Source organism: Amia ocellicauda, chromosome 19, assembly GCF_036373705.1.
Source record: "Amia ocellicauda isolate fAmiCal2 chromosome 19, fAmiCal2.hap1, whole genome shotgun sequence".
In the NCBI taxonomy this organism is placed as follows: Eukaryota; Metazoa; Chordata; class Actinopteri; order Amiiformes; family Amiidae; genus Amia; species Amia ocellicauda.
In genome coordinates this window covers 20335111-20362894 of record NC_089868.1, presented here as the reverse complement: position 1 = coordinate 20362894, position 27784 = coordinate 20335111, and the positions used below count along the sequence as shown (strand labels likewise).

The 27784-nt window shown below is 35.7% G+C and overlaps 2 protein-coding genes across 2 annotated transcripts; both read left to right on the top strand.

Moving 5' to 3' along the window:
• The first annotated feature begins 485 nt into the window (after nt 1–485).
• On the top strand, nt 486–4736 carry hccsb (holocytochrome c synthase b). The gene is made up of 7 exons (XM_066692335.1): nt 486–627; nt 1439–1611; nt 2206–2375; nt 2874–3022; nt 3134–3253; nt 3357–3443; nt 3636–4736. Exons 2-7 carry the CDS (start codon nt 1470–1472, stop codon nt 3835–3837), a joined length of 870 nt encoding a protein of 289 aa, XP_066548432.1. The 5' UTR covers nt 486–627; nt 1439–1469; the 3' UTR covers nt 3838–4736.
• Nucleotides 4737–5898: 1162 nt separating this feature from the next.
• rwdd3 (RWD domain containing 3) lies at nt 5899–15861 on the top strand. The gene is made up of 4 exons (XM_066692285.1): nt 5899–6089; nt 7151–7614; nt 10197–10312; nt 10661–15861. Exons 1-4 carry the CDS (start codon nt 6005–6007, stop codon nt 10770–10772), a joined length of 777 nt encoding a protein of 258 aa, XP_066548382.1. The 5' UTR covers nt 5899–6004; the 3' UTR covers nt 10773–15861.
• The last annotated feature ends 11923 nt before the right edge of the window (nt 15862–27784 follow it).

Sequence of the window (27784 nt, the reverse complement as noted above, 5' to 3'; positions counted from 1 at the left end):
TCTGAAATACCTATACTAACTTACACAGTATCAAAGACATTAACCTACTTGATATTTTATATTTATGACCTCTACACTATCACATATTTATACTATTCCTAACCTATTGATTTTGACTAACCACAAATTGCCAAAAATACTAACCTGCATCCTGCATACTATATGACATTCAGTACTACATTATGCACAAAACACAGCGGCCTAATAAGTGTCTTCACATACTTACAATTCTAGTTATGATGATGATGATTTGTAATTAAACACTGCTTAGCAACTAAATACACGTTTTGCACTTGGGGTATGCTGCCATCAACAGGGCAATACTATATAGTTTAGGTATACTATACTAAACTATATTAAAGCACCTCACAAACGCATATGAACAAATACAAAAGCTTTGCGTTACATAAAAGTATATTATTACAAACGGCACAATATAACTGAATTCGGCACTGACTTAACATTGTTACCTATACAGGCTATAGACTTTACAACGGAAATAGGAAATGACGTATGCTGCAAGTCCTCTATGCTCCGCTCTTGAGAGGAGGAACTCGAAACAAAGCATTGTGGGACTCCGGATCTTAAGCTTTGACATTGGCGTGTGCTGGTTTTCATGCTGGAGAGGTGAGCGCTTTTGCTAAATAATTGATTTATTCGGATTTTAAACGTAGGAAATGAAATATATATTTATATTGTTGTTAGTATAGACATTTCTGAAAATATGTCGTTAGCCGTACCTTGATGATTTAATTGGTAAGAAGAAAAAACACGTGGATTTGCCATTGCTGTTTGAGAGTTAAAAACCCATCAAGTTGACTGAATGACTTCAGGATATATATGGGAATATATTGTATTTTCTTAATGTAATATATAATATATAAAATAAGTGTTCTATTGGAACAATATATATGTGAATGCAGTTTACGTCTCTCATTAAGCCGACACTAATCTAGCTTTTTACCATTATAATCCTTTAAACACTTGCTACTATAGGATGTGTGCGTTATGAAATGAAATACATTTTTTTTTGTCTTTATTATGACCTTATCTAATTACAATATAAATGCACAAGCTGATTATTATACAAAAGTATTGCTCTGCTGCTACAATTACCAGTATATCTAATTTTGTTAAACACACCTCATAGTACCATTAATGAATGTATGTTATCCCACTCTTTGTCTTTTTATAATTTACTGTATGGGTAGCCTGTTTCAGATAACTAGTGAAATGCAGTTAAACAGCAATACTGCAAAGAAGGCTGATGTCTGTAATGCATGTATACATATGATGATCCTTGAATATCAGGTCATAGGGAGTACATATCATCTGGTATTTCTTTATGTTCCCAAGTATGATGTGCAGGTTAGGCAGAAATATGAAATCTCTGTCTCTCTCTCTCTCTCTCTCTCTCTCTCTCTTACACATTGTGAAGCTTTGAGCCCAGGAAATAATTGCCAGCAAGGATGGGTGCCACTACCTCCAGTCCCACCTCTACAGTCCAGGCAGCAGCTGCACAGACGCCTCAGCCTGCCGGTCCCCCTCCACCGGGGTGCCCAATGCACCAGGAAAACAAGCATGGTGTGCATACTGTAATGGACAAAGAAGGTGCCTACGTCTGATCTTGGCTGCTGATAATCTAATCCAGGGCCACTTGATATAAAAATGCTCGTTTCCCCAAGTGCATGTGTACAATGCAGCTTAGATGAGGCTCATTCTCTTTGTGCAAGGTGCCTGTAAATCCGCTCAACACACGGGAGCCTGCGGGTTTAACCGAAGCTTATTAAAGGATGAGCTCCCTTAAAAAGAGATGGTTCAAGTCCTATTAGGCAGGAAGTACTTAAATCACAACTTGGTGTGAGATTAAAAGTTCTGGCAATTTCACCAGTAGGTTAACGTCCGACAAAATGTTTGCTTTGATAAAATAATTGTTTAGAGGTTTTGTGTTACTTAGGAGGGCTGAAATTACAGTTACAGGGACGTTATTTTCAATTAGATCCAGAAATACGCTCCAGCAATTGCAAGAGTACTTTCAGTAACGAGCAACACATTTTGAGTAAATAACTGTAGACCTTGATTTAACTCAGTTACAGGTGCATTGTGGGATTGCAGTTCCTTGTTAGTAACAGACGGTACAGAATTCAATTTTAGCATTACGAAAGCGCAGTAGTATAATCTAACGCACAAGCTTGTTTTCCTCAGCCTCCCCTCCACCTGGATGTCCCATGCACCAGGCCGCTTCCCCCGCAGAGCCAACCGGCAGCTCTCCTGGCCCGGCCCACCAGGAACGGGCTTATGACTTTGTGGAGTGCCCAATGAGGGCCTCAGCTGGAGGAAACAAAACACCAGATGACATTGACCCCACAAACATGGTATAGCTGAGACTTCCGTTACATTTACATGGGAAAAAAAAAAGAAACCAGCTACTTAAATATTGTAACTCATGAAGCTTTTTCTGTATTTTCTTATTTTAAATGTTGAATTTGAATTTTTATGTCTTCCAGTATACATTAGTAATTGTAGTATTTTTTTTCTGTGTGTAGACATTTATTTTTACTGTTGGTTTCTGATCACACCTGCACAAATTCCACTCCATGCATTGTGTTGTACTTTTTCTCTCATTAAGATATCCTCAAAATAGCACATTGGGGGAAACAATAAAATAGCTGCATCTGGTGTTGTAGTATTAGATCATCAATATGTTCTTTGGATTAATAGAACTGGATAAGTGTAAGACGTTTCCTGATCTGCTGTGAAACCCAAGTGTACATTTTTGATTGTCTGTTTTAGTGTTCAAAGTGAAAATTCTGTGAGTTGAAGTCTGAAGTCTTGAAGTCGTGGTTGACAGCTGTGGTGTTGCTGTTTTTTAGATGCCTCCTCCAAATCAGATTCCTGCTCCTGACCAGCCCTTCCCTCTGTCTGTGACCAGAGAGGAGTCCAAGATCCCCAGAGCCGGCACAGATAAGAACTGGGTTTATCCTTCTGAGCAGATGTTTTGGAATGCAATGCTGAAAAAGGGGTAGGACGATCCATATTGGTCTCTATCTTTCTTTTCCTTCCGTTACCAGTGCATGGTAGTAATGGTTATAGAGAAATCCTAGAGCTGAAAGTAACTTGAATTGTTTGTTAGGTGGCGCTGGAAGGATGACGACCTCGCTCCTGACGATATGACAAACATCATCAGAATTCACAACCAAAATAACGAGCAGGCGTGGTACGAAATCTTAAAATGGGAAGCTCTTCATGCAAAGTAAGTTAGCAATAGATGTGTTGGAGTGGATGTGATTGACCTTTGGATTGTGACGCATCTTTATACGGCTGTCGTTGCGTTAATATCCAGTTTGTTATTTTAGGGAATGTCCCTGTGGCCCTGCTCTTGTCCGGTTTGGGGGGAAAGCCAAGGAATTCTCGCCAAGAGCCAGGATACGCTCCATGATGGGGTAAGCTGAATGTTTGTTTAATAATGGGTATCTAAGTTAGTATTTTATTTAAATATTTTTTTCATTAATAGATCATGCATGCATTATATATCTATTATATATTAAATATCTGTTTTAGTAAAATAACCACAAGCTATGGAATACACTTGATTTTGGATACACTCAAATATGCATTTTGTATCTTCCCAACAGATACGAGCTGCCTTTCGACAGACACGATTGGATTATTAACCGCTGTGGAAAGGAAGTGAGATATGTAATTGATTACTACGACGGAGGAGAAGTTAACAAGGAAAATTACCAATTCACAATCCTCGACGTTCGCCCAGCCTTCGACTCCCTGGGCGCCGTGTGGGATCGGATGAAAGTGACTTGGTGGCGCTGGTCATCCTAGATCTCGTAAATCGTCAGCCTTATCGAAGAAAAACCAAACTTGATCCATTCATGAACAGCTTGTTGATAGAATTATTTGAACTGGCCTACTATCGTTTTAGATCTAGTTATAACATCCTATGGCAGACTAGAGAGACATTAATTTCTGTAGCACTCTCGCCTGGTCTCTGCTTTTAAAATGCTTTACATTGGGCTTCTCCATTGGTCCGTTTTGCGTTATGATGGCACTGTGTGCTGTGGTTATAGGCAAATATTTGGGGGGAAAAGACATGATGACCACTATAGAAGAATCCTGGTTGTTTTTAGGGGGCAGAATAATTGGTATTTTCAGACGGGGCTTCAGTCTGTTCTGCTGGTATGCAGTGATAGGCAGAAAAGACAAATTAGATGGTTATTATTAGGGTCAAAATATGCATTGATGGCAATAACTGTCAATTATCCATTGTATTTATTTTTTAAATTAACCATAAATAAAACTATGGGCTATATTACGCATCAGCCGTTACATTTTTCCATCTTCAAGGATGTTTTAATTGATGGAAAATGGTTTAAAAACTAAATCAACTTGAAATGTAATCTTCAGTTCAACTGCTACTGAATTTGTTTAAAATTGGATATTGTCGGTTTCCAAAAGTATTTAACAGAGTATTTTTAAAACTTGGTGCGGTCTGGGAAATGAGCTGTGTTTGCCTTCCAAATGTGTAAAGAGGCTGTGAAAGGTTTCATTTTTTTTAATCAAGGCAAAGTGATTTCAATAACTGGTTACAATAAGAGTATTCATTGTTCAGACTGTAATCTACCAATCTGTTACTGTAATCAGCAAAGAAAAGATTGTTCTCTTTTTTTTTTTTTTGCATACTTGTATATTAATGTATTTAATAAAAGTAAATTATTGTTTCATACCTTTTTCATTTTTCTAGTTGGTAGCTAATATTTTTTTTAGTTGCAGATTGGGGCATCCACACCAAAGAAAGGAACAAACAATTCAAGGCTTCATTGTGTGGGTTCCGAATCTAAATTTGATTAAAGACCTACATTATCCCTGTATTCTGCTGGATGAGGTGGAAGTGTATATAACCACTTTATTTTGGAGGAACTCAGTCAAGTCTAATCTTATTTTGGTGCTGAGAACTGCTCTTTCAGTCTGTTCTTTTTACGTTTTAGCAATAAATCTGATTGGTCAGCGTGAAGGCATTTTCCATGTTTTTCCTTTTTTGCATCCCAAGATTTATTGGATGTCCATAGCAACTTCTTTCCCTCTGTCACTGCATCTGAAAATGTCCCTTTATCACATTACTTTACGTCATGTATTACAAAAATCTAGTCATGCATCATGCATTGTCTGTCTGAAAGCAGCACAATGAATGAGTCATTTAAAATTGAAATGGGTAACGTCAATATTGTTAGTAACATTTCTTTCACATTTTGTTGGCAGCCAGCTCTGTTTAATGTACTTTGAATCATTGAAACAACTTGGCAAGCTAAAGCTAAGTTTATTCCTAGGATAGATAGGGTTTCGTCAGTAGTAAACTTCCCATCAGACAGATGCCTTTATTTTATTTAAGGGGAAGATTAACTAATTCAACTCTGCTTATTCCTTTATAAAACTAGTAAATGCATCAATATTGCTGTAAACTGACAGCTGTGTATTAAGATGTCCTCAAATTTGCTTGTGAAAAACATACACGCACTCAGTTTTCCCAATTCTGTGAAGTTTAGCCTATTACACATACTTATCATGTACTATTATCCACATAATAGCCAATTTTGTTTAGTGACCTTAAGTAAGAAAATCACATGGATTAATTTAATTTATATTAAATTACAATTTATGTATATGCCCCTCCCTCAACAATGAATCAGAAGTAGGGTACTTTTTAGTTCTCTTCATCTTAAATTTATTTGACTACAGTAGGTGTTTGAAAATACATGTCAATTACAAACTGTGATCGTTAGTATTTGTGATTTTATAACTAAAGATCCCGTCTATTTACGCAGAGGGTCTCGTATATATTAACACAACAGCGGAACTATGTGCAAAGGAACCTTGTAGCCATTCGGACGCTTTTACATCAAGGACAGGGGATGTCGTTTGCTTGCTAATTCAATTTATTTATTTATTGCATTATTTTATTTGCACTTTTTCACATGCATCAACACATGCAACCATGTCCGAAACTGCATTGGAAGAAATGGCAGTGTTATCCGCAATATACTGCGAAAAAGATGAATTTGAGTTGCTGGAGCAGTCGGGTAATTTGTTTCTACTTTGAACTTTTGTGCAGATATTAAGTAGCCTACTATTACTATTACTGCATTAAAACGTCGTTAAAACAAGCTGGCATGCAACCTTGAAAAACTGAACTAATAACAAACCATTAAACGTTTACAAAGCATAAGCTTGAGTTTACAGAATGCAGGCTTCACATTTTAGGGAATAATTACATGTTATGGTAATCAAAATAGCACAGCTGCAGCACTGCAATAGCTGTACAGTATTTAAATTACTGCAGGTTACTAAATAATAATGTGACAACTGTATATAATATTGAAAGAGCAATGTAATAAACGTACCAAACATTGAAGTTGTTATTGTATCACCCATTAGGCTACTCTATACAAATAAAAGTTAATTTAATATACATCGAGTAGGTTATAGTTCCTGCCTATATGTATTTACAGTTTATTAGAAAATGGCGTTTGGGCAATATTACAATTCATGACATTAATGTTGTTCGAGCAGTAGATGGCCCTCTTACTCCAAGCAGTGTAGTCTCAATAATTATGGAGTTTCTGTTGTCATTTAACTCCTTTATATACAATATGTTCTGAGCCATTCAGTCGTAATAGGTTAATTAGTTATTCAATAATTTAGTAATTTATAGGCCTGCTTGGTATTTAGGATATTATATTGTGGTCTTTTTGTTGTGGCAGGTTTTGCACTGACTTGGTGACCTTTGCTTTACTTTGCTTTATTGAAGTCTAAGATTAAAATCCATAACATGTAGACTAATATTTGAGCTATTCATATTTCCTACAGATGATAAAGCATAAATGACACTGCAGTTCTCTGATCTGTTTGGAGATTTTACCTTAATTCAGGTGTATAGAAATCTGACAAAGAACACATTAAGTAGTGGTTTTCGGATGTTTATAAGGTCAATAGAAAATGTAGCTTTTTAAATACTGAAGTTCTCTAAAACAAATGTAATGTTTGATGTTTTTTTATGAAGCAAAACCAATTCTTAAAGTAACTCTATGCATTTCTCCCCCATGATATTTCTAATAATGTGTTCAACATGTCTTCAATATAGATGCAAAGGGACTTGTATTCCAGATCCAGCTTGTAGTGGAGACACACTTGCTGAAGCTGGTCTTCCAGTTACCCCCCGAATATCCATCCTGCTCTCCTGATATCTCCGTTAGCTCTGAGCAGCTCACCAGAAAACAGTGCTCAGATATAAGGCTGAGTTTACTTAATAGAGCCTCAATTCTTATATCGCAGCCCATGGTTCACGAACTGTTACTCTGGCTGCAGCAGAATTGTACAATCGCCACTAGTGAGCAATCGGTGAGATACTGCAGCCCTGGAGGGACCTGTGAGCAGAGATGCAAAGAGGAGACCTGGACAGCTCTGTTACTGATTGATCACATGAGAGCGAGAAATAAATATCAAAAAACAATTGAAAAATGGACTTTGGAATTAGGTCTCACTGGCAGACTCTTCATGGGGAAGTTGATATTGATTCTTCTGCAGGGAGCAAAGGAAACCATTAAGGTACTTTTTTCTATTAGTATTTTTTAAAATTATTATTTATTTCTCATGTATGATACTTGTTGACATTATTCTGTAGTTTAACAAATTATCCTGTTACTAATTGCTTTCAGGTAATCCTGGCATCATCGGGTAATCTGACATTTCCTGGCACAGTCTCTGTGGAAGTAGGATAGTATCGCCACACAAACTTTGCAATTCCTTAAACCTTTTAGCTAGGATGCAGCATTTTGGGAATCAAAAGGTCATGACCTAATTCCTAAACAATGAAGGAACATCATTTGTATATCATAGATCACAATTGCTGCATGAAAACAATTTCTAAACTTGAGAACTTGTAACTGGTAATATGTTGTTTGTCCATTTGTTTAAATATATCAAATTATTATTAATTTTTGAAGCATTTTTTGTCTTTTTAAGCTCTATTATGGTCTTTACATTGAAGATAAATCGTAAGATACTACTTGTATATGTATTTATCTGTATATATACACACACTATTTCTTATAGTTAAACACGTTTTCCTTTTTTTCTGCACACTGTTGGCAAACACCTTTTACAAAATGTTATGCAGGAAATTGGATATGTAATGCTTAATTTAGTGGTATATTCTTACCCATAGCATACAAGTGGCAACTGAAGAATTTAATCCCAAATATAAATACATCAGTTCATTATTTATCTCTGCAGAGGCTCAGATAAGGTTGGAAGCTCTGACATATTGACTAGTATAGCTTATCTCGGTGCATCCCTGAGGTGCAGGGAAGGATTGTATTAATTTATGCTTTCTGACAGTTATTAGTCATCTGCAATAACCCAAAATCAAATCTCAAAGGACTCCGGTTTAATTTATTGATTTATTTAAATAATTGTTTTTGCAGGATTGGTGGAATAGCCACTCCTCATTTGTTACCCTTCCCTCAAATGTTTTTTTTCCTCTTTATTTCATCGTCTTCAGTTTTACCCATTCTAGTATTCTTTATACTAGTAACAATAAAGAAAGATATTCTTCATTTAGTATAAAAAGTAATTGTTTTAGAAAGCCACAAAATAACATTCTACACAAGGAAAAACAATTCAGTGGGCTTATAGCTTGCTTATCCCTTGACACTCCCGGGGGCTGTGTGGGGGAGATTTTGTTGTTAGAAACAGCATTGTGTTGACATGACAGGAAGCTGGAATCCAGACTGTTCTGTGCATTGTGTTTGTTTGTTTTCTCCACTAGTTTCCTCATGAATATATAGTTTCGGGTCAACATTATAGCCAGCGCTGAGCAATTGACATTGAATATGGATAGAGTCCACAGGTCTTGCTGTCTGGTCAGGACCTCTTTTCACCCGGTGTCTGTGATCAGTGGAAGTTGCTTGAAATTAAAGTAACAGCCTGACTGGGCGCTTGATCAGTCGAGGGCTGATTATCAGATTTCTTCACTTTTGAATTAAAAGATGTCTTTATTAAAATATGCTCAGCAGGTGATTGAAACAAATTATATGATTTATAAAGCAAGTCATTTTTATCACTTAGCTGATAGTGATAATATCTGAGTAACATGTTTCTTATAATGTCTGGAGCAAGATAGACCGGGTATTTATTGTAATCCTTTTCATGTCTATTTTTTATTTTCCTATTTCAGAAACACAGGTAAATGAAACAAAACAAACCTAAATGAGAGGTTCCCTACATCTGGGGTTAAAATGAAAACTACAAACTCAGAGAATAAGGATATGGATATAAACGTCTAAACATTATTTTGTTTCCAAGTAAAGATTGCACTAAATCACATCTTGGACCCAGCTGCCCGTCTCAAATTAAACATACGGGTGATGGGTTTGAATTAGGTAGGATGCATATTCCTCACTCAAACCAAACGCTATCACCATCAACTGAAATCGTAATTCGGTATTGGTGAATGGGTCAAAGTTTTGATTTCGTCTGGGCTCGGCTTCCATTTTTAATGCATCGCTGTCTGTGATCCCCCTGTATCTCTGAAATGAAAGTGCTTCATTATCTGTGTTTATGAGTACTGAGAAAAGGCAGCCGCTTTCTTATTCTGATTTACTGAGCAAATCATTTTGGAAGAAAATATGTTATTACACTCTCCCGTTGTGCAGTTTGCTTTTCAGCGTATTAATGTGTTACCTAAGGCTCTTTGAACAAATATATTAGCAGATTCTTTCTTTTTTTTTTTTTTTTTTTTAAGGCTGTCTGATAATTTTTCTCTTTCTTCTTTTTTTTTTCTCTCTTGAGCCTGTGGCGCACTGTGTTTGCCTAACAATAAAGAATGTAGGTTTAAGACTGATCACTTTCTCTGCGTTAGATCATCACAAACCGAGGCAAAGGCTAGGAGTTAGAGAAGGTATTACTTAAAAGTCTGTAATGCCTGTATAGTAAGAAATATTACATGAAGCCTTTCCAAACACCAGTTTCCACCATCTACTAGTATCTTCATGAATTTCATAATTGTTTTTACAGTGGAATAAACTATTAGTAAGCATTTTAAACTCATCAGGAGCAGCAGTGGAGATTTGCTCATGTTTGTATAGTTTTTGAGTTTTTAATTTTAATTTTGTAGTCTTTGTTTTCAGGAGTACCTTCTTCTGCAGAAGACTGTAAAAGTGGATGTTGATTCAACTGGAAAGAAATGTAAAGAGAGAATGATGCGTGTCCTTTGTGAAACCCCCCTGCCCCTGGGATGCAAACAGTTAAGAACCTTTGTGCTTTAAAACTACTACCACTAAATATATGCACATCTTTATACTCGCATGTATGTTCTTATTATTAATGTAACAAGAAAAATAAGTGTATTTTTACGAATACGCTCCTCATTTCATTATATGAGGTAGACATCATCTGCAAGTACAAATTAGGCAGAACACTTGGCTTTATTAATACAACTATACCTGTACAACACAACTAACATACAATGCATATAACATAAAAGCATACACAGTACCATCCTTAATGTCATTAATTAGCACCTGATTACAAACATTAAAGGCTTTGACACTTTTGGTAATCTCTCTTTTCTCTCATTCTCTTACTGTTTCAGGCTTCCAGCATTTGAAGTCAAAGATTATTCATCTCTGGAGGAACTGAGAAGCGAATTTGAATTAGTTGGACTATTCGAGCTGTACCACGAGTTTGTGCACACGCTGCTTTAGTAATTGTGTCTTTATCATCCAGCTGACCCCGGTCAAGTGTAAATGTTCCTCTGAGATATTGAAAGATGTTTTTTTTCCAGCGACACAATCCTGCCACTTGCAGTAATGATGTTCATTATCTCAACTCCTTTCTTATCAAATAATAAAATAGATTTAGAAAGTGGTAAAAGAGCAAAGAAAAGAAATAATTTTCTTTTCTTAATATATTTAAATAAATACTCCAGAGCCAGTCCTTGTGCTCTTTTATATTAAGCTTTTTTATGTGGTACTGTAAGAGCACAAAGGCAGCTTGATCTGTAGGTTAGGATCATTACAGCTCCCACAAAGGCCTTAGTGACTTGTCATCATTGTGTCGTTCGCTGCACATTATATTTTTATAATTATGCACTAAAATAGCAGAAATATACGGTTACCTCTTACTCTAATTTAGCAAAGAAAAAGCAGGTGTTGATGCAGTACCTTGACAAATAAATCACAATCTGCATATCTTTTAATATCACAATAGGATATATCTAAAAAAACACAATATTTGATATTTGTAAATACAAGACTATGTCACAAATAAGAGCTGTAAATGTTCATAACTTCTGGAAAACTCTGGAAGTGAGTCGAAGCTTTTGGAAGTCACTTCTTCTTGGTATTGAAGAAAGATGTACAATCTGGTCCATACTATTGTGATCAGAGAGAAAATCAAAATGTTAACAACTATCACAAGACTGATGGTAATATAATATTACATACATACACAGGAGGAATATCCTGGTTTTGACCATCATAACAAAGTTCGAGATTACTGGAGCAGTTACTACCTTGACAGAAAGAGGATGCGGGAACATTTTCCCAAAATGTATGGTCACAAAATGTGCTTTTTAAGGAATTTTGATTTCCAAAGTATATCTTGCTTATTGCATAGTCACTAGAAGAATAATACATTTTGAGGCTTTGTCTCTTTTTCTATTGAGCATTTAAAAAAACAATGTTAAGGCATAGAATACTGGAATATCAAATTATTCAACATCCCCACCCCACAATACAATAGCAAAATGTTTTTAATTAGAAATAGTAAAACAACAGTTCTGGTCGTTCTCTTTCAGACCCAGCAACATGACTATGAAGCTTAATTTTCTCTAATTGAAAATGGAAATGTAAGCTCTACCATGTTGATCGGGGGGCATTTTTAAGCGATTTTGTCTAATGTGCATTTGTGTAGGGCCAAATTAACCTGTAATGGTGCCTTAATTTAAGGCTGTATTTTCTGACTTGAAACTCGATAACTCACATTTGCTATAGGATTACTGCTTTCAAAATTCAGTGTGATTCTGATAAATTCTCATATAATTTTAATAATTCATTTGGCTTTTGATATGCTCTTTGGTAACACGATTTCTTTTCAGAACAGAAACCCTTGGAAAGGCATCAGATGAAGTACAGTATATATATATATATATATATATATATATATATATATATATATACATATATAATAGACGAGGACTGCTTGATGTATTTCTCTTCTCGGTTAATACCATTAGACAATTTACATCTAGAGCTGTGCCAGATGGGATACATTTTTCTCTGTGGTCTGTGATCCAGGTCTATTTGTGGCTCCTCTTTGTGTTTGTGCATATTGTATAAAGGTGGTGAAGTTTATTCCTGTCATGTTGAGCCAAACATTTTTCACTTTTGTATTGGTTTACAAAAGGTGGTTTTATTTATTTATTTATTTGTATAAATAATGGTTTGAATGCTATAATTTTCAAATGAATGAGAATGAGAGAGTGAAGTTTTGGGTGTGTGTGCATGTGATTGTGAATGTGGTATATATACAGTGCCTTGAAAGTCTACACCCCCTTTTGTTGCCTGGAATTAAAATGCATTAAAGTAGTTTTGTTTTTCAATCATCTACACATCCTACCCCACAACTTCCAAGTAAAACTGTGTAGAAAATTAATAAAAAAATTAGAACTGAAACAGCTGGGCTGGATAAGTGTCCACCCCCCTCGTAATTACAGTCCTAAGTTAGCTCAGGTGTAAGTAATCACCTTCAAAATCACACACCAAGTTAAGTGGCCTCCACCTGTGTTAAATTGTAGTGATTCACATTATTTCAGGATGGCAACTTTGCAAGAGCTATAGGTTTTTATGGTCAAGACTGGGTTGCATGTGACAATTATATCCCAAGCACTCCACAAATCTGGCCTGTGGTACTCAGGAAAGCCCACCTTGAATCATGTTTGAAGTCTCCAACAAAGCACTCAGGAAATTCTGTGGCCATTTTGTGGTCTGACTAAACTAAACTGGAACTTTTTGGCCTAAATGCAAAGCGTTATGTTTGCCACAAACCCAACACAGCGCATCTCTCAAAGAACACCATCCCTACTGTGAAGCATGGTGGTGGCAGCATCATGTTATGGGAATGTTTATCATCGACAGGGACTGTCAGAAGAAACGGGAAAATGTATGGAGCTAAGCAGATAAAAAGTTATTGAGGAAGGACTGCAAGAAAGCTGAAACTGCGACTGAAGTTCACCTTTCAGCCTGACAATGACCTGAAGCACACAGCCAAAACTACACTGGAGTGTCTAAGGAACAACAAGGTAAATGCCCTAGAGTTGCCAGGCCAGAGCCCCAAAATATGTGTCATGAGTTATAGATTACTGTCCATCCATGCTCCCCAAGTAACTTGACAGAGGTTGGAACAGTTCTATAAATAAGAATGGTAGATATTGCCAAAAGTAGGTGTATACATTTGTTAGAGATGTAGTAGTGAGTTGGTGGTGGAGAGAGAGGAGTTATGCATCATAATACACTATGTGCTTCTTATTACCGAAGCCAAAGTGGATTAGCAAAATACAGATTTACAGTCTTAATACATTTCAGCATTGTATGTTAAAAAAAAATATGTAACTATTTTTGAAAGATATGCTATTGTTGCATACAATATTGAGAAAAAATAATTGCATTTTCTAGTGGAATCAACTTTTAGTTACACTTCATCAAGGATCTGAATACATTTAGAGATGACTATATTAAAATGTCTTTCTTCTCTAATATCCACAAGCACTTTAATTGAAAAATATAACTTAATTGTGTTATTCCCTGTTAAATATTCTGCATTTTTAATTAATTAACAAAAATAAAGGATTATTGTGCGATATGTAAATACTTTAGATTCTCCGTTGGGATTCCATCCCCTTAAAACATAACCTGCATACATTCAAAGACCTCAGTGTGTTTTATGCTTTTTGTGCTTTCGTTCAATTATACCCTGGTCAGATTTTCTCTGTTCCATCTTCATTAAATGCTGTTCTTGGGAATGCATTTGCTAATACACGGAAACATAGAAATGATTAATGGAACATTAAGTACATTAGGTACATGTAAATGTTAGAAGAAAAACACACATAATGGTGACAGAATCTCAGAGATGCATACTGCATTAGCCTCAATAATATGCTATTATAAAACTGTAATTTTTTCTCAGTGGGAAGCCTGATGGCTTAGCTAAAAAAAAAGAGTTCTTAATCTATTCAAAGATTGGAGCCTTTGCATTAAACATGTCCAGATTGTATGCAGTTTTAACAAAACTGGATACTTTTATTAGCAAATCCCTTGTTCATTTATTATTGTGATTAATTTAAATGCACACCTGTTGTAAAAATAATCGTAAAAAAAAGATAGGAAAATTCTTTAGAAAATTGCCCTTATTTGAAACATGACAGATTCGTTATTTTGAGCTTTTGTAAGAGATGAGAGAGAGCATAACCCCTTTTATCTGTCTGCTCACTTTTTGTACTTGTAATTTCTTCAGTGCTATAACTTTTAAGACCTCTGTTAATGTAAAGCTTTGTCTTTGAAGATTCAGCAAATAGAATTACTCTCTTAAAATAGAAGTGAGTGTTACAGATCAATCAGGAAGAGTCACAGGCAAGATCACAGAAGTTTTTAGAACTGAGATTGTCTCTTCAATGAAGACTACCAGCTCTTTTTTTAGATTTCACACTTTTTATTGCATGCGTGACAAAACAGACTTTGTGAGAGTGTGTACTAGAAGTATAAACCATTTCTATGTTGTAAAGGATTCTCATAACTCCTAAACTGATGTTTTCTGTTGGGGATGTTCGTTCAGGATTACATTCTGGAACGCACATTTTGTGGTTTTAACATATTTCCTGTGCTTAATGAAAATAACACTTGTGCCAAACCCTGTCAGAAGTGTTCCCGTTTCCGAGAAATAAAACCACCTTGTCTGCCCTTTACCATGACACACACTCTAAGTGTGGACCTAGTTTAAATGTCAGACGCTGACTGACATTTGATTGTTTAAAGCGGAAATATCTTGCAGGAAAGTGCAGGAATATGATGCTATTGACTAGGGGTAGGAGGTTTGTTCTGAGTTCCGTCATAGCTTTTATTTTTTATGATGCTTTATTCTCAAATCTTTTAGAGTTTGTTTTAGAATAAAACACCATTTATTCATATATTGGAAGTACATTTCATGTGATTTCATGTAAATTGAGGAGCAGACAACAGAATATCTATCTGAACAATATCTGTCCCACTGGGGTCGATTTTCTGAAAGGTCTATTACAGGTATTCCGGCCTTAACTGAACTAGAATCCTGTCAAGGTGTATAATCTGGACATCCTCCATCTGTCAAGGCCTCAGCAGGCATGCACACAGCGCCATGGCCTTCAAAGCGCCATTCATCGCATGACACACAGACTGATTGTCTTTATTCTCCAAGACAGAGCTCCACTGTGTCTGACGATGAACAGCAGGGTTTATTCACCCTTTTGCACAAGTAGAATCAAGAGACATTAATGAGCTGCCCCACCCAGGAACTGACCAGGAAACTGAAGACATACTGTGTGTGTTACTTGATAATCTGAGGTACAAATGGAGTAGTTAAAGCAACAAGGTCATGTATTTGCTGGACTGGAAAAATTATTTGGTAACGTGTTTTGTAGCTCAATGATATTTATTGGTGTATTTGTATTAGGATGTAAACTGTCCACAACATCTAAACAATCTTAGTAGTTAAAGTTATTTTTGTATTTCATAATCATTGAAATTAATACATTATTGATACATTAAAGATATACAAAAGTTACTTCTGATGACTTGTTGCTGTCATTTATTCTCGTTGGGAAGCTCTTCATGCATTGAAAACAAAATTACGTGTGTAGAGTTAGTGTCAGAAACAAATGAGGATGAGATATAAAGCAGAGAGAACCCGCAAGCTGCAGAACCATAGAGGTGAGGCCTTCAAGCCTGAGATGAGCTGTCGGCTGCAATCAAACCACTTCCAATTTGTGCGTTCAGTTTATCACACAGCTGGGAGCGATGAGGTCGAAATATTACAGCTTAGTCGACTGGCAAATAGCGTGCCGCACGAGAGACCTAATATCTGCTATCATGAACTGTTTAAAAAGGGAAAATATTTCTGTGTGTACACTTCTTCCAGCTCTGCAAAATAAACATTTTTTCATGTCTGCACTGTGTACATTTCAGTGTTGTTTGAGGAAGGGCTCCTTCAAAGCGCAACATGCTGCTCAGAAGATATGGATGAATTCCAGAGACATTACTGAAAAGCTTGTTATCGACTGACTGAAAAAGAGGGATAAATGAAAAAGATTGCTTCTCCAACCCTCCCCTAGTCTAATTAGAAGATCTAAAATGATGTGTGCTGTTCTCAGTCATCTTTTTTCTTCTTCTTCCTTCCCTTGAAAGAAGCTTTTCGGAAACTATGATGGGATTAGTCAATTGTGCCAAATGAGTGAACGCAATTTTAGAAGGTTTTTGCTAATTAAAAAAAAAGAGAAACAATAACGACAGAATCAAAGTTAGTGGATTAGAATAGATGTATATTTAAATTAGTAATGGTTTAGCAATGAGTCCATACTCTCATAGTGGTCAAATTACAGAGAAGGAAACCCAGTCTGTAAGCACAACATTTGTTTGGTCATATCCTATTAGAAATGTTGTCTGTTATCAGCTGTGACCTTTTCTCAGCCTTTTCCCCTCATGAAGATTTTTGTTATGTTTCACAGATTTCTGTTTGCTATGTGACCTTATTAATTCTCAATGGCTGTATAATAGTGAGGACTATCTATCTATCTATCTATCTATCTATCTATCTATCTATCTATCTATCTACCTACCTACCTATTTATCATTTCTGTTCTGATTTAAATATGCCCATTATAACCATTGAACTGCAGACCAGCTGCTATAAACAAAATCTTTTTTTTTCTGTTTTTAATTATCAGTGGCAGTAATTGAAGAGATGGAATTCAAGATGTGTAATAAATCTCTCTTGGCCTTCTGCTTTTGTTCATGTAACCATGCACGAGCTAATAACACTGTGGAACAGTAGTCAGAAATGTGTTTGCATCATAAACATCTGATTTACTGAAGTGGTTTTCTAGACTCCTTGTGCTTCTGCCTTAATCTGGCTGTGATAATAATCAGTGCATGCATTCAGACAAGAGCCACTGTCTGTTAACCCAGCTGATTGACAAACCTCTGCTTTCATTGAATCAGTAGAGTCAAGTAAATACTCTCCCCGATTGCTGCATCATTCTGCTAGTATATTTATTTACAAGCCTCTTGTGATGCAGGGACATTTTTTCCCTTCCTCTGCAGAAACAGACTTCAGTAACATCTTTTGCTTTCACCTTGAAACACTTGCGGTCAAAATGGCACTACTTCTACATTTTAATTTCAAATTTTGGGATTTGAATCTTTAAAAGTAGTGTCAGAACAATTGAAGGAAATTATAAATCTGCTCATGATGATACAATTATTAAACTGTATTTGGTCCTTCATTCCCACAATTATGTGCTTATGTTATGATTAGTTTTTAATGGTCTTTTCAAAGGAAATTGAGGACTATAGGTTTATAGCCTCAAAATGGTTCTGGCCGCCAAGCCCTTGTATTTTACATAAGAGAGATTTGAGTTCTTAAATGAAGAGCAAAACACTTTTTTATATATTAAAGTGGCTCTCGATCTACCTTAACAGTGGTTCATATTATATACATGCCATTATTCCAGAATAACTCTATTGAGTGGCAGTTTTCAGAAATCTAAAGATATCAACCTAACGTATAACTGAACACGTTTTATCAATAGAGAATTATATGGCAACCCAAATAATAATTTAGAGATATCTCTAAATGCATTACAAGATATTTTCAAATATTTTGAGATATCTCTAAATCAGGGGTTCCCAAACTTTTCAACCCAAGTACCCCTGTGCTGCCCAGAATTTGGCTGAGTACCGCCACCGGAAAATATAGCATGAGCGCAGAAGGGGAAAAATACAGACTGGACAAACTTAAGAGAGCGTGTCAAAATTACTGATCGCTTAGATCCGCCATTACATTTTATTTCTCACGCACCCCTTGGGGTCAGCCTGTGCACCACAGTTTGGGAACCGCTGCTCTAAATCATTTAAAGATATCTCTAAATGAACAGGAAGTAATCTGAAGATCTCTAAATGATTTGCAGATATCTTGAAATGATTTAGAGATATCTGCAAATCATTTCAAGATATCTTCAAATGACTTCCTATTTTGGCTGAGATTATGACTTCCAGTTTCTACATTCAGTTACATAGAAATGAATTAACAAATTAACAGGAAGTGATAATCTTGGGCTACATACAGGAAGTGGTTTGAAGATATCTCAAAATGATTTAGAGATATCTCTAAATAAACAGGAAGTCATTTGCAGATATCTCTAAATGATTTGCAGATATCTTTAAATATTTAAAGATATCTGGAAATCATTTAGAGATATCTCTAAATGTACTTTTACATGAGATATCTTTAAATTATTTGCAGATATCTCTGATTTGCAGATATCTCTAAAAGATTGAAGGCAAGTATTTGAAGATATCTGGAATTATTTGAAGATGTCTTGAAATATTTGCAGATATCTCTAAATTAATTAGATAATTACCATAGATAATTGTCATAGAATTAAAACTCACAGAGACCAAGAATTCAACCTTTATAACCTGAACTTTATAAATACATTTGATAACAATTATTATAGTTTGTTGCATTAATTGGTGCAAATTATGTTTCTTCAATGTATAATTCAGCAGAGATAATACACTGGTCAGACCCTAGAGATCTGATAATTGTGTGTCCAGTCTCTGACTCTTATAACTTGTATAATTATCATGGATATTGTAAGAAAAATGCATACTATAACCATTATTTAATCAATCAAACAATAGTTAAATATTGTCTTTCTATTTAAAGTGCCATTAATTACATTGCAGTTATGTAAGTTGTTACTGTGTAACTTCTTTTTAATGATGTTTCTTATTTAGAATTTGAATATTTTGTATTTGGTAATGTTTTTCTAATTACGCTTTAATTAGGAGCATAACTGTGGTAACAGTACAGTTAACATACTGCAATTAAAGCATAATCAAGACCAATTTAAGTCTTAAAAAAATGTTGTCTTTATCATCCTTACATGTGTTTTTTTTTTTTTTTTTTTTTAATCTAAATACATTAAAAATATATCCCTATGGAATTCAAAGTATTTTGAAGCTACATATTATAGAATATTATCCTTTCAATTTGCTATGAACATTTTACAAACAATGCCCTCTAATGTACAGAATATGGCACCATGTTTGGACATATTTATGGCAATTCTATTTTAGAAAACATTAAATTCAAATTTGAATCAAAAGAACACAACTGAGAGTGTAAAAAATATTTATTGATGGACTGGTCATCTGACCCCATAATCCCAAGACACATTTAAAGCAGAGTTGCCTAAAAATGAAATAAATTAATGTATAAACTGAGCAAAAGACAAAGACATGAATTTGGGGAAGAAGAAAAGGCATCTGTGATATTTTATTACTTTTTCATTTTAGCCAATCTTTTGAAGTTGTCCATAATTGTCTAATTGCGATTTATCTCTTTTTGATTAATGCGTAGTACTAATTTGCTCAGACTGCCAATCTAATGTGTTCATCTGTAAAAGGAACAGTGCACAGACGATTACTTTTTTGATCAGCAGTCAGTGCAAATTAGGGTGATATTATTAAGACAAGGTGAATGGAAAATTGAAATATGGTAGTTTTTAACAGTGGCTAGATTCAAGTAGAAAGCAATAACAAATAATTGTGATTGTTTTATATGAACAAATTGCCACACACTGTAATTAAGCACCGGTGTCAACGTAGCAGATGTTTAATGCTCATTTACACATTAATTTATTTACCTTTCAGGTCAACTTAAAAAACCTGGGGCCTGGTAGCAACCCTTCTTCTAGCTAACAAGTGGTTTGGCATATTTTACATATGAGACATTTAATTAACACAAGATAATTAATTTCCACCAGTTTTCAGTGTATTTATCGATTATGTAATTGTATTATTATTGATTCTTTTATTGCTTTTTAAGTCTTGCAAACATTGCATCTCCAATAGTTTATAAAACAGGGAGGGCCATGCAGCTATTTTCATTAGCTGAAATGTAATTGTGGAAATATATTTGTGGTTCGAAATGTCTTTGAGCTGAATTTGAAATGTCACGGGGTGCAGTGTTTAATTGCAGAGATCACATGATTACAGCTGACCATAATTTTAACATAATTCTAATAGCTTCTGGTGATTAACTATCTCCAAATCAATTACCACTGGATGACCCAGAAGGCCTACCTGTATTAGTGGCTAAAAATTGGATTCATTATTTTAATAAAACTCCTGACCTTCTTAAAATTAATCATGTCGAATACAGGGAACTTGTCTGCGTTCTGTCATCAGTAAAGAATCCCAGAATGCATACACAGATGTAGAAAAAGATAAGAGGTTTGGAAAACTTACACTCGGGGTACTTGAGTGTCAGCAGGTGCTCAGCTGAGGACCCTTTCTGTGATCAAGTTGGGCCTAGTTTTGCATCGACGGCACAGGTTTCACTGCAAACAAAATGATTTCTTAGCATGCCTGTTATCATCACCACAGGTTACTAATAATAGTGTGTATAAATGATGGTAATCGAAGGGAGATAAATAGATGTTCCTTGGCAGACGTGCATCGGTTTCTCAAACACTATGAAATAACAAATGAATATGCGTTGGATTGGAAGAATGGAAAAAAAGGCATTGACGGGGGATTTAACTCTGCAGGGGGAAACGTGTTTACAAGCCTGACACAGTGTGGCGGGGAGAAAATAGGGGCGCTATCTCTATTTGCCCACACTCCGAGCGCCACGCCTGTGTTTACAGCTGGATAAGCTTGTTGGATCTACTGCGAGGCTTTGCTGCTGTGCTGGGACCAAGTCTGTGCTCCTCTTTAAAATGCTTAAATTAATAAAGCAGTCAGAGAATATCTTTTGTGCCGCTCTCCTTGCCTGAATTTCGTGTTACTTGTTGCTGATGGCCACAGTTTGTTGTAACTGTTAGCTTAAGTATTAGCTTATCTGCAAACCGGTGGGCATATTAAGGGGTAGATTGTTGATGGAGAGAAAAACCTGTTGGTGTTATAGAGGTGCAAGTAAACTACACTGACGTCTGATTAACAATTCACTCTCCCTGACGTATAGATCATGACTCACCCAATAAGGCTAGGAGTTCATATAGTGGACTTGCTGGGATGCTAATCTCCAAGTAGACTGCTCAGTTTAGGGTCAGCCCGATATGACTTTCAATAGATAAAAGAGCTAACCAACATGCATTTGTATAAAGCAATAGAAGTAATTACATTTCTCTTTCTCTGAGTGAGTCACCTCTAAACAAGCTGTTAAACAAAGCATCAAAGAATGCATTTCCACTGAACCCGTCATTGCTCTGTGGCAGTTCTTTGCACAGAAGAAGCAAACGAACTAAAACACACAGGTATGGATTTAAATATGTCGTCACTTAGCTTCTGATGGATACATATTGTTTATTCATCTATTATAGACTATAGAATAATACAGATTTCGAACAGTGCATGTGTTCTTGTTATGCTAACTGGTAGATAATGCCGTTTCAACATACCATCCAATAATGCGTATGTTTGTGTGGGATAGAAATTGTGTGTTCAGCCTACACTTTTGTAAATGTTATAGTTATGTAACGCTGCAAGACAAACAAATAATACATGAAAGTGTAGAATTCTGCCACACATATTGTAGGTAAATATGTTTGCCTTTGTGTGTATTTAATCTTCCTAAGAGGGCAGACACAAATGTAGATGTAAACCACTGAAAAAATATTTCTGGCTTGTGCATTCGCTTTAAGTTAAACATTCAAAAGCATGCAGTTAATCCATTTGAACTGCACTGAACATTATTAATGAGGTATAACAATAAAGTTTAGGCATTATTAAGTAAAGCTACTGAAACCTACCACCTATTAAAATATGTTCTTGCATAAAACAGTACCCTGTTAATTAATTAGCACCATCTATTGTTTTTCATATTCATAATTTGAAACCATTTTAGGGGACATAATTTGATTAGTCACAATGAAGGCTTGTGATACAGTATTGCCAATGTCTTGAAAACATGAAGAACATTGGTTTTGATGGTCCTAAAACAATTATGAACTCAAATCTTTCCTCCTGTTTGTACAAATGCAATCTTGTCTTTACTGCTTAAACATCTTTGTGCTGCTGGTTTATTTGATATGACATTTAACCTTGCATTTGCTGTAATATTTTAATAGTTCTAATGACCTGCTGTTCTTTGCAGTGACAGTCAAAGCCACCTGCTTCAATTACCTTAGCATTAGCACATGATTTTCCATTATTAAGCTTGTGTTCTTAATTATCATAACAGCAAGAATACATTTGCTGATTAGCATGCATGCACACACTCCTGAATAATATGTTGAAAGTACACAGCTTGTTTTAATTAAACTGGAGTAGCTGGTTGTAGGTGACAGAGAAGTGAGGTATTTGCATGTTTTTTTTTTTAAATATCGAGGTTTTCGAAAATAAAAGAAAAGCCTAAGAATGTAAAACAGCAGGCCATGGGATTGTACGGATTGTATTTAATGGAAACAGTTAGGGGATGTGGTTTGCTAGAAAGCAGAGGCAACCCCCTCTGTAAGCCCTCTGTTTGTGTTGGTCTTCATAAATGGTTTATTGATATGATGCTGGAGTATCATCTGTGGCTGCATTTTCATTTGCTCTCAGTTGAGACTGATTGGTAGCTGATATGGATTATGGGGTGGACTGGAAGATTGTCATGTTAGCATTTTAGCTACTTAGATGGGATTCGTTTGTGCTGATTGAAACTGGCCATATTCCTGCAGGGATCTGTAAATAGGACTGGAAATTCCTGAAAGTCTTCATTAAGCTCCTTCTATAGCTAAATGATAAAGTGCCCTTTTAGTTCTGGGGTAGCTTGTCTATTTTATAATTTTATTTCATATTTTGTGTTTTTATAATATTGAACACTGAAATACTGGCATTGCAAGGAAAGGCAGATATACATGATACATTAATACATTACAAATATTCTTCGTATTCTACAAGTTTTCCCAGATGATCTCAAACAATTAGGAAAATAAACCACAACAAATAAGACATGTTCTTGCACCCAGATAGAAAACTGTTAGCGTGTTTAATTACCTATGATATATAAATATGCATCTGCATGATTTTGATGCAATTATCAATGGCCTCTTGTGAAACATTTTTTATGAATTCTTTGAAATACACATAAAAGAGACCTACAATAAAAGTACACAGTGTACATAAAAGCGCTTTGTTGATTAATATTTAAAAACGAGAACCCCCAACAAATATGGGTGCCAAAGCAGACGTGTAAATGTTAAACCTTTCCAAGAGGTTTCCAGCCCAGCAGAATTGTGCCAGTAGTGCGTCCCTGGTGAATCAGAGGCCAGATCAAGAGCAGAAAGACACATTTCAAAGGCAACACTTTCAATAAAACAACTGTTCCTCAAATTCACAACCTCTTAATAATGCCAATGATTTAGAAATTGATAATGTATCAGTGAAAATTACACTGATTCATCCTTTTTTCTAAGAAGAGTTGAAGGGTTCTAGTGTTTGCAAAACCTTGCTCTGTGTGTTAATACTGCCTTCCAGGAGCTAGAGGGCGCTGTTGCACTGTAATAGAAGAGAACAAATCAAGAAATACGACCACAATTTAGCCGGGAAGAGAAGCTTTTACCTTAACTGATACCAGTTCTTTTTATACATAAATACAAGTTAATGAAACTGCAAAGACAGATAAAGCTTAAAACGATGCTTAAATTAGACGCCCTTAAATAATACTTAAGTGTGCATTTGTGAAGTGAAAAATGACCACTATTAAAGTTTGTACATATGAAACATGACCCCATATGGCTTTTAGATTGTTTACCCATTCAGGGAAGGGCTTGATACATCTTCGCTTAATGCACACTTTTTGAAAAGATACATTACGTCTGTGCATCTGTTTATAGTTGGTCTCCAATTATGTTTACTCGCATAACATATGTCTAAATCAAACTTACGACAGGAACCATTATCATATAAATGCTAAGTGTGTAAAATATTGTCTAAAATTCACATGGCCAATTATATGTGGTGAAAAGAGGAGGGGGGGAATTGTGTGCAATATCCTACAGGCTTGGATAGTAAAATCAGCAGCGATTGCCAAGAAAAGCAGAATTATCTGTAGTTCCTTGAGAATTAATCTTTGATCACCTGGAGCTTTATAAAAACAACTATTTGTTTCCTACATATGCATGGATATTGGGCGGTGTTGGCTTTACATAAGCTCTAGTGAGGGCCAGGCTTTTCTGGGTTAATGCTGGTCTTCACGGCCTGAGGCCACTGGCGTTCTTTCATCAAACACTGATGCGTGGAGTAGCTGTGCAGACCAACCTTTCTCCTCAACCCAAACACCTGTAGGGCATAGAAATCTCTGTTGTTGTTTTTTTCTTTCTCTGAAGGATGATACTTCCTAGTTTTTTGGAAAGCAGCCCATGCAATGTGTGCTGACTTTCAATCTGGTGACCTGAATAGAATCGTAACACTCACAAATCTGCAGCCTGCAGGTACAAGTGGGCTCCTGGGAGAGGCTGTACACATTTTTGACAAGGTACCTCCGGGATGGTGGAATTTCTCTCTCTCTCTCTCTCTCTCTCTCTCTCTCTCTCTCTCTCTCTCTCTCTCTCTCTCTCTCTCTCTCTCTTTTAACTTAAGTTATATGAAATTGATGTATTAGGCATTTGGTCTAGCATGTCCCTCAATAAACAGACCTGAAATGCCTGGCAAGGAACAAATGATGAGTAGAAATGCTAATTCTAGCGGAAACATTCATGTCACAGCAAATCCAATTGTAAAAAGTGTTAATTTATTGTTTTAATTCTATGTTCATTCAATGTATGGCGGCCATTGTTTTCCAAATACCTATACTACAGATTAGGAAATGTAATTGATTGTAAAAATGCACTTGGGGCTACATGAATTGCAATTACATGTGAAACAAATGATAACCTTTTGACTGATTTGTTGGATGTGCATAGCCTTAGTTTTCATCTTTAGTTTAGATATCTATTCATTTTTTGTTGAACTTGAATTGAACAATAAACAATGGCACTCTCAGCAGGTTGTGATGTTACCAGCAGTGTAAGAGTTTTTCTGTCCTAGCTTTTCAGAGAATTCCTAAAAACAGAGCTGAACGCTGTGTGCTTTTCAGTCCTAGGGCTCTTTGAGACTATACTACTGAATTGGGCCGAATTACATTAAATTGTCTCTGTGTTCCAAAAAGTCTGACATAACATGCCTTTGAGTACGATCCTTCTCTGTTTATGCTTTTCTGGGCAATATGGTCTAATTCTAGAATTGGTTTCAAGTGGGGAAGGTCAATCTAAACCTTACATCATTTAAAAAATACTTTTGTTTTGTCGTTGTTGACAAAAGCCTTTATTCTAGTTGACTGCATGGCAACTGAATCTGTTCTGATATTATGACTGGAGACAAAGAGCCATGAAGCTAAGATGAACACAGAACAGGATGTAGGTTAGATGGAATCCTGAAACATGAACATTTACAGAAAATATATGTCTTTACCCCATTGTTTGTTCATTGTCTGAGGGGTCAGAGTCAGAACCACAATGTATCAGAGAAGCAGACCGTCGAAACAATCAATGCTAACTGAATCAGCTTTCTTCATTTTACTATCTCTTTGCTGGTTTGTTCCCTGTGTAATAAAAGAGAACAGCAAAACACCTCCTTCAGAGTCTAAGCTTATATAATTCACTATTATCACACTGAGGTTTCAACATTTTGAATTTACATCACCATAGAGATATATTTTCCTTAAAATAGATGAACACTGCCCAAAGAATTATTACTGTGTCAAGTACGCAGTTTTTGTTTCCGTGGCACAAATACGGAAGTTATTTATTCTGTGTTTGAAATTCATTGCTCACTCTTGCATAGTTTGAATTGCAGTTAAAGCTTAATAAATCTTGACCAATATCACATGAGATTTTATAACAGAACAGTCTGTTTTATCGTTGAACTCGCCTTTAGCTCATTAAACAATGCAAACTCAAAGCATGGTGTCTGTCTTGAGGCTAAGGCTGCAGGTCTTGATTAATCAGCAACCCATTTCTGAGAGGTATTATTTTCCATCACTCCTGCTGAAAGATGGAAACCTTGCTATTTTATTTTCTGGCCTCTACATTTTTCAGCTAACAAGCTTATTCTGAATAACAGGTCATTAATTCTTGAATGAATAGCACCTCTCTGCTTTGAATATCTGTTCCAGTTTTGGTTTAACATTACAGTGTATGCGTAAGATATTTCAGTACACTGGGTTGTAAAATAATCCAACATTTTGACAAAATGACAAAACAACACATGGAACGCATTGCATATCGATTAATTAAAAGTATATGTTTCATTTTGTTAACTGTGACCTGTAAATGAGATTTCAAAACTGATTTGCGAGGGGAATATCTAAGGAGAGATCCCTTTAATAACGAGAGGAGATTATACATGAACAGGAAGCATTCATTTCTAAAATAGTTGGCAGATTCTGTAACTGGATTGTCAGTCAAGGATTCTTAAGGGTGATAAGTGTTCTACCTTTGTGCATCGCAGCCCTTAGATGATAACTCAAGAGTACATACTAAACCCACTGTAACTCTCAACAGTGTGTGCTAAATCTACTGCTTAATTTAACAGAGATTGTATTCAGGAGACTTTTCACAATGTACCGAACTCTTAATTCCACCAATATATATCTAAGTTAGCTCAAGGGTTTTATTATGGCTTAAATCTTGACTCCTGCTTGGTATAACCCAGTTTCTTTCTATCTTCCAGTGTTTTGTGCATTATGAGCTACACTATGTATGCTGACATCTGAGCTATATATCTCTGACCGTAATTGTTGCACAATAGGAGATTGTGAGTGGGGAAAGTAGTACCTCAGTGTTCGGACTCACTGAATCAGCGAGATGAATGCATGGTTGTTTCTGAGCACTTGAGGAAGAGATCTAACTAATAGGTAGGACGGTATAATCAACAACAATGTACTTTAATACTATATCATCATCGAGGTTGCTTAGATGCTCAAAAACTATACAATCTTGGTCTACCAAGTCCCTTTTACCAATAAAAAAAAACAACAAAAGTTGAAGTGCCATTCTAGCAGTTCCTTCTGCTGAAAAATGTATTTATATTCATACTGGTATATTTATAGTGTTAATAATAATCAACCCATAGTTAACATAGTGTGGATGTCTAGTGCCTCAACACTATGTATAATAATCTTTAGTGATGAGAAAGAAAATAGAAAATAAAACATCTTTTTCTTTTGATTGTTCTTTGGACAAACGTCTTGCATTTACACATGACTATTACGATTACATTACAACTCTTATCTGTGTACCTGCCTTTGTTAGGAAAAGGATATTAAGCTAATTAAAGATGCCAGAATATCTCATAAAGGGGCTGAACAAGTATCATAACAATCTTCACAGAGTCGAACAAGATTACAGGATTCAAACTAAATGTTTAATTCTCTT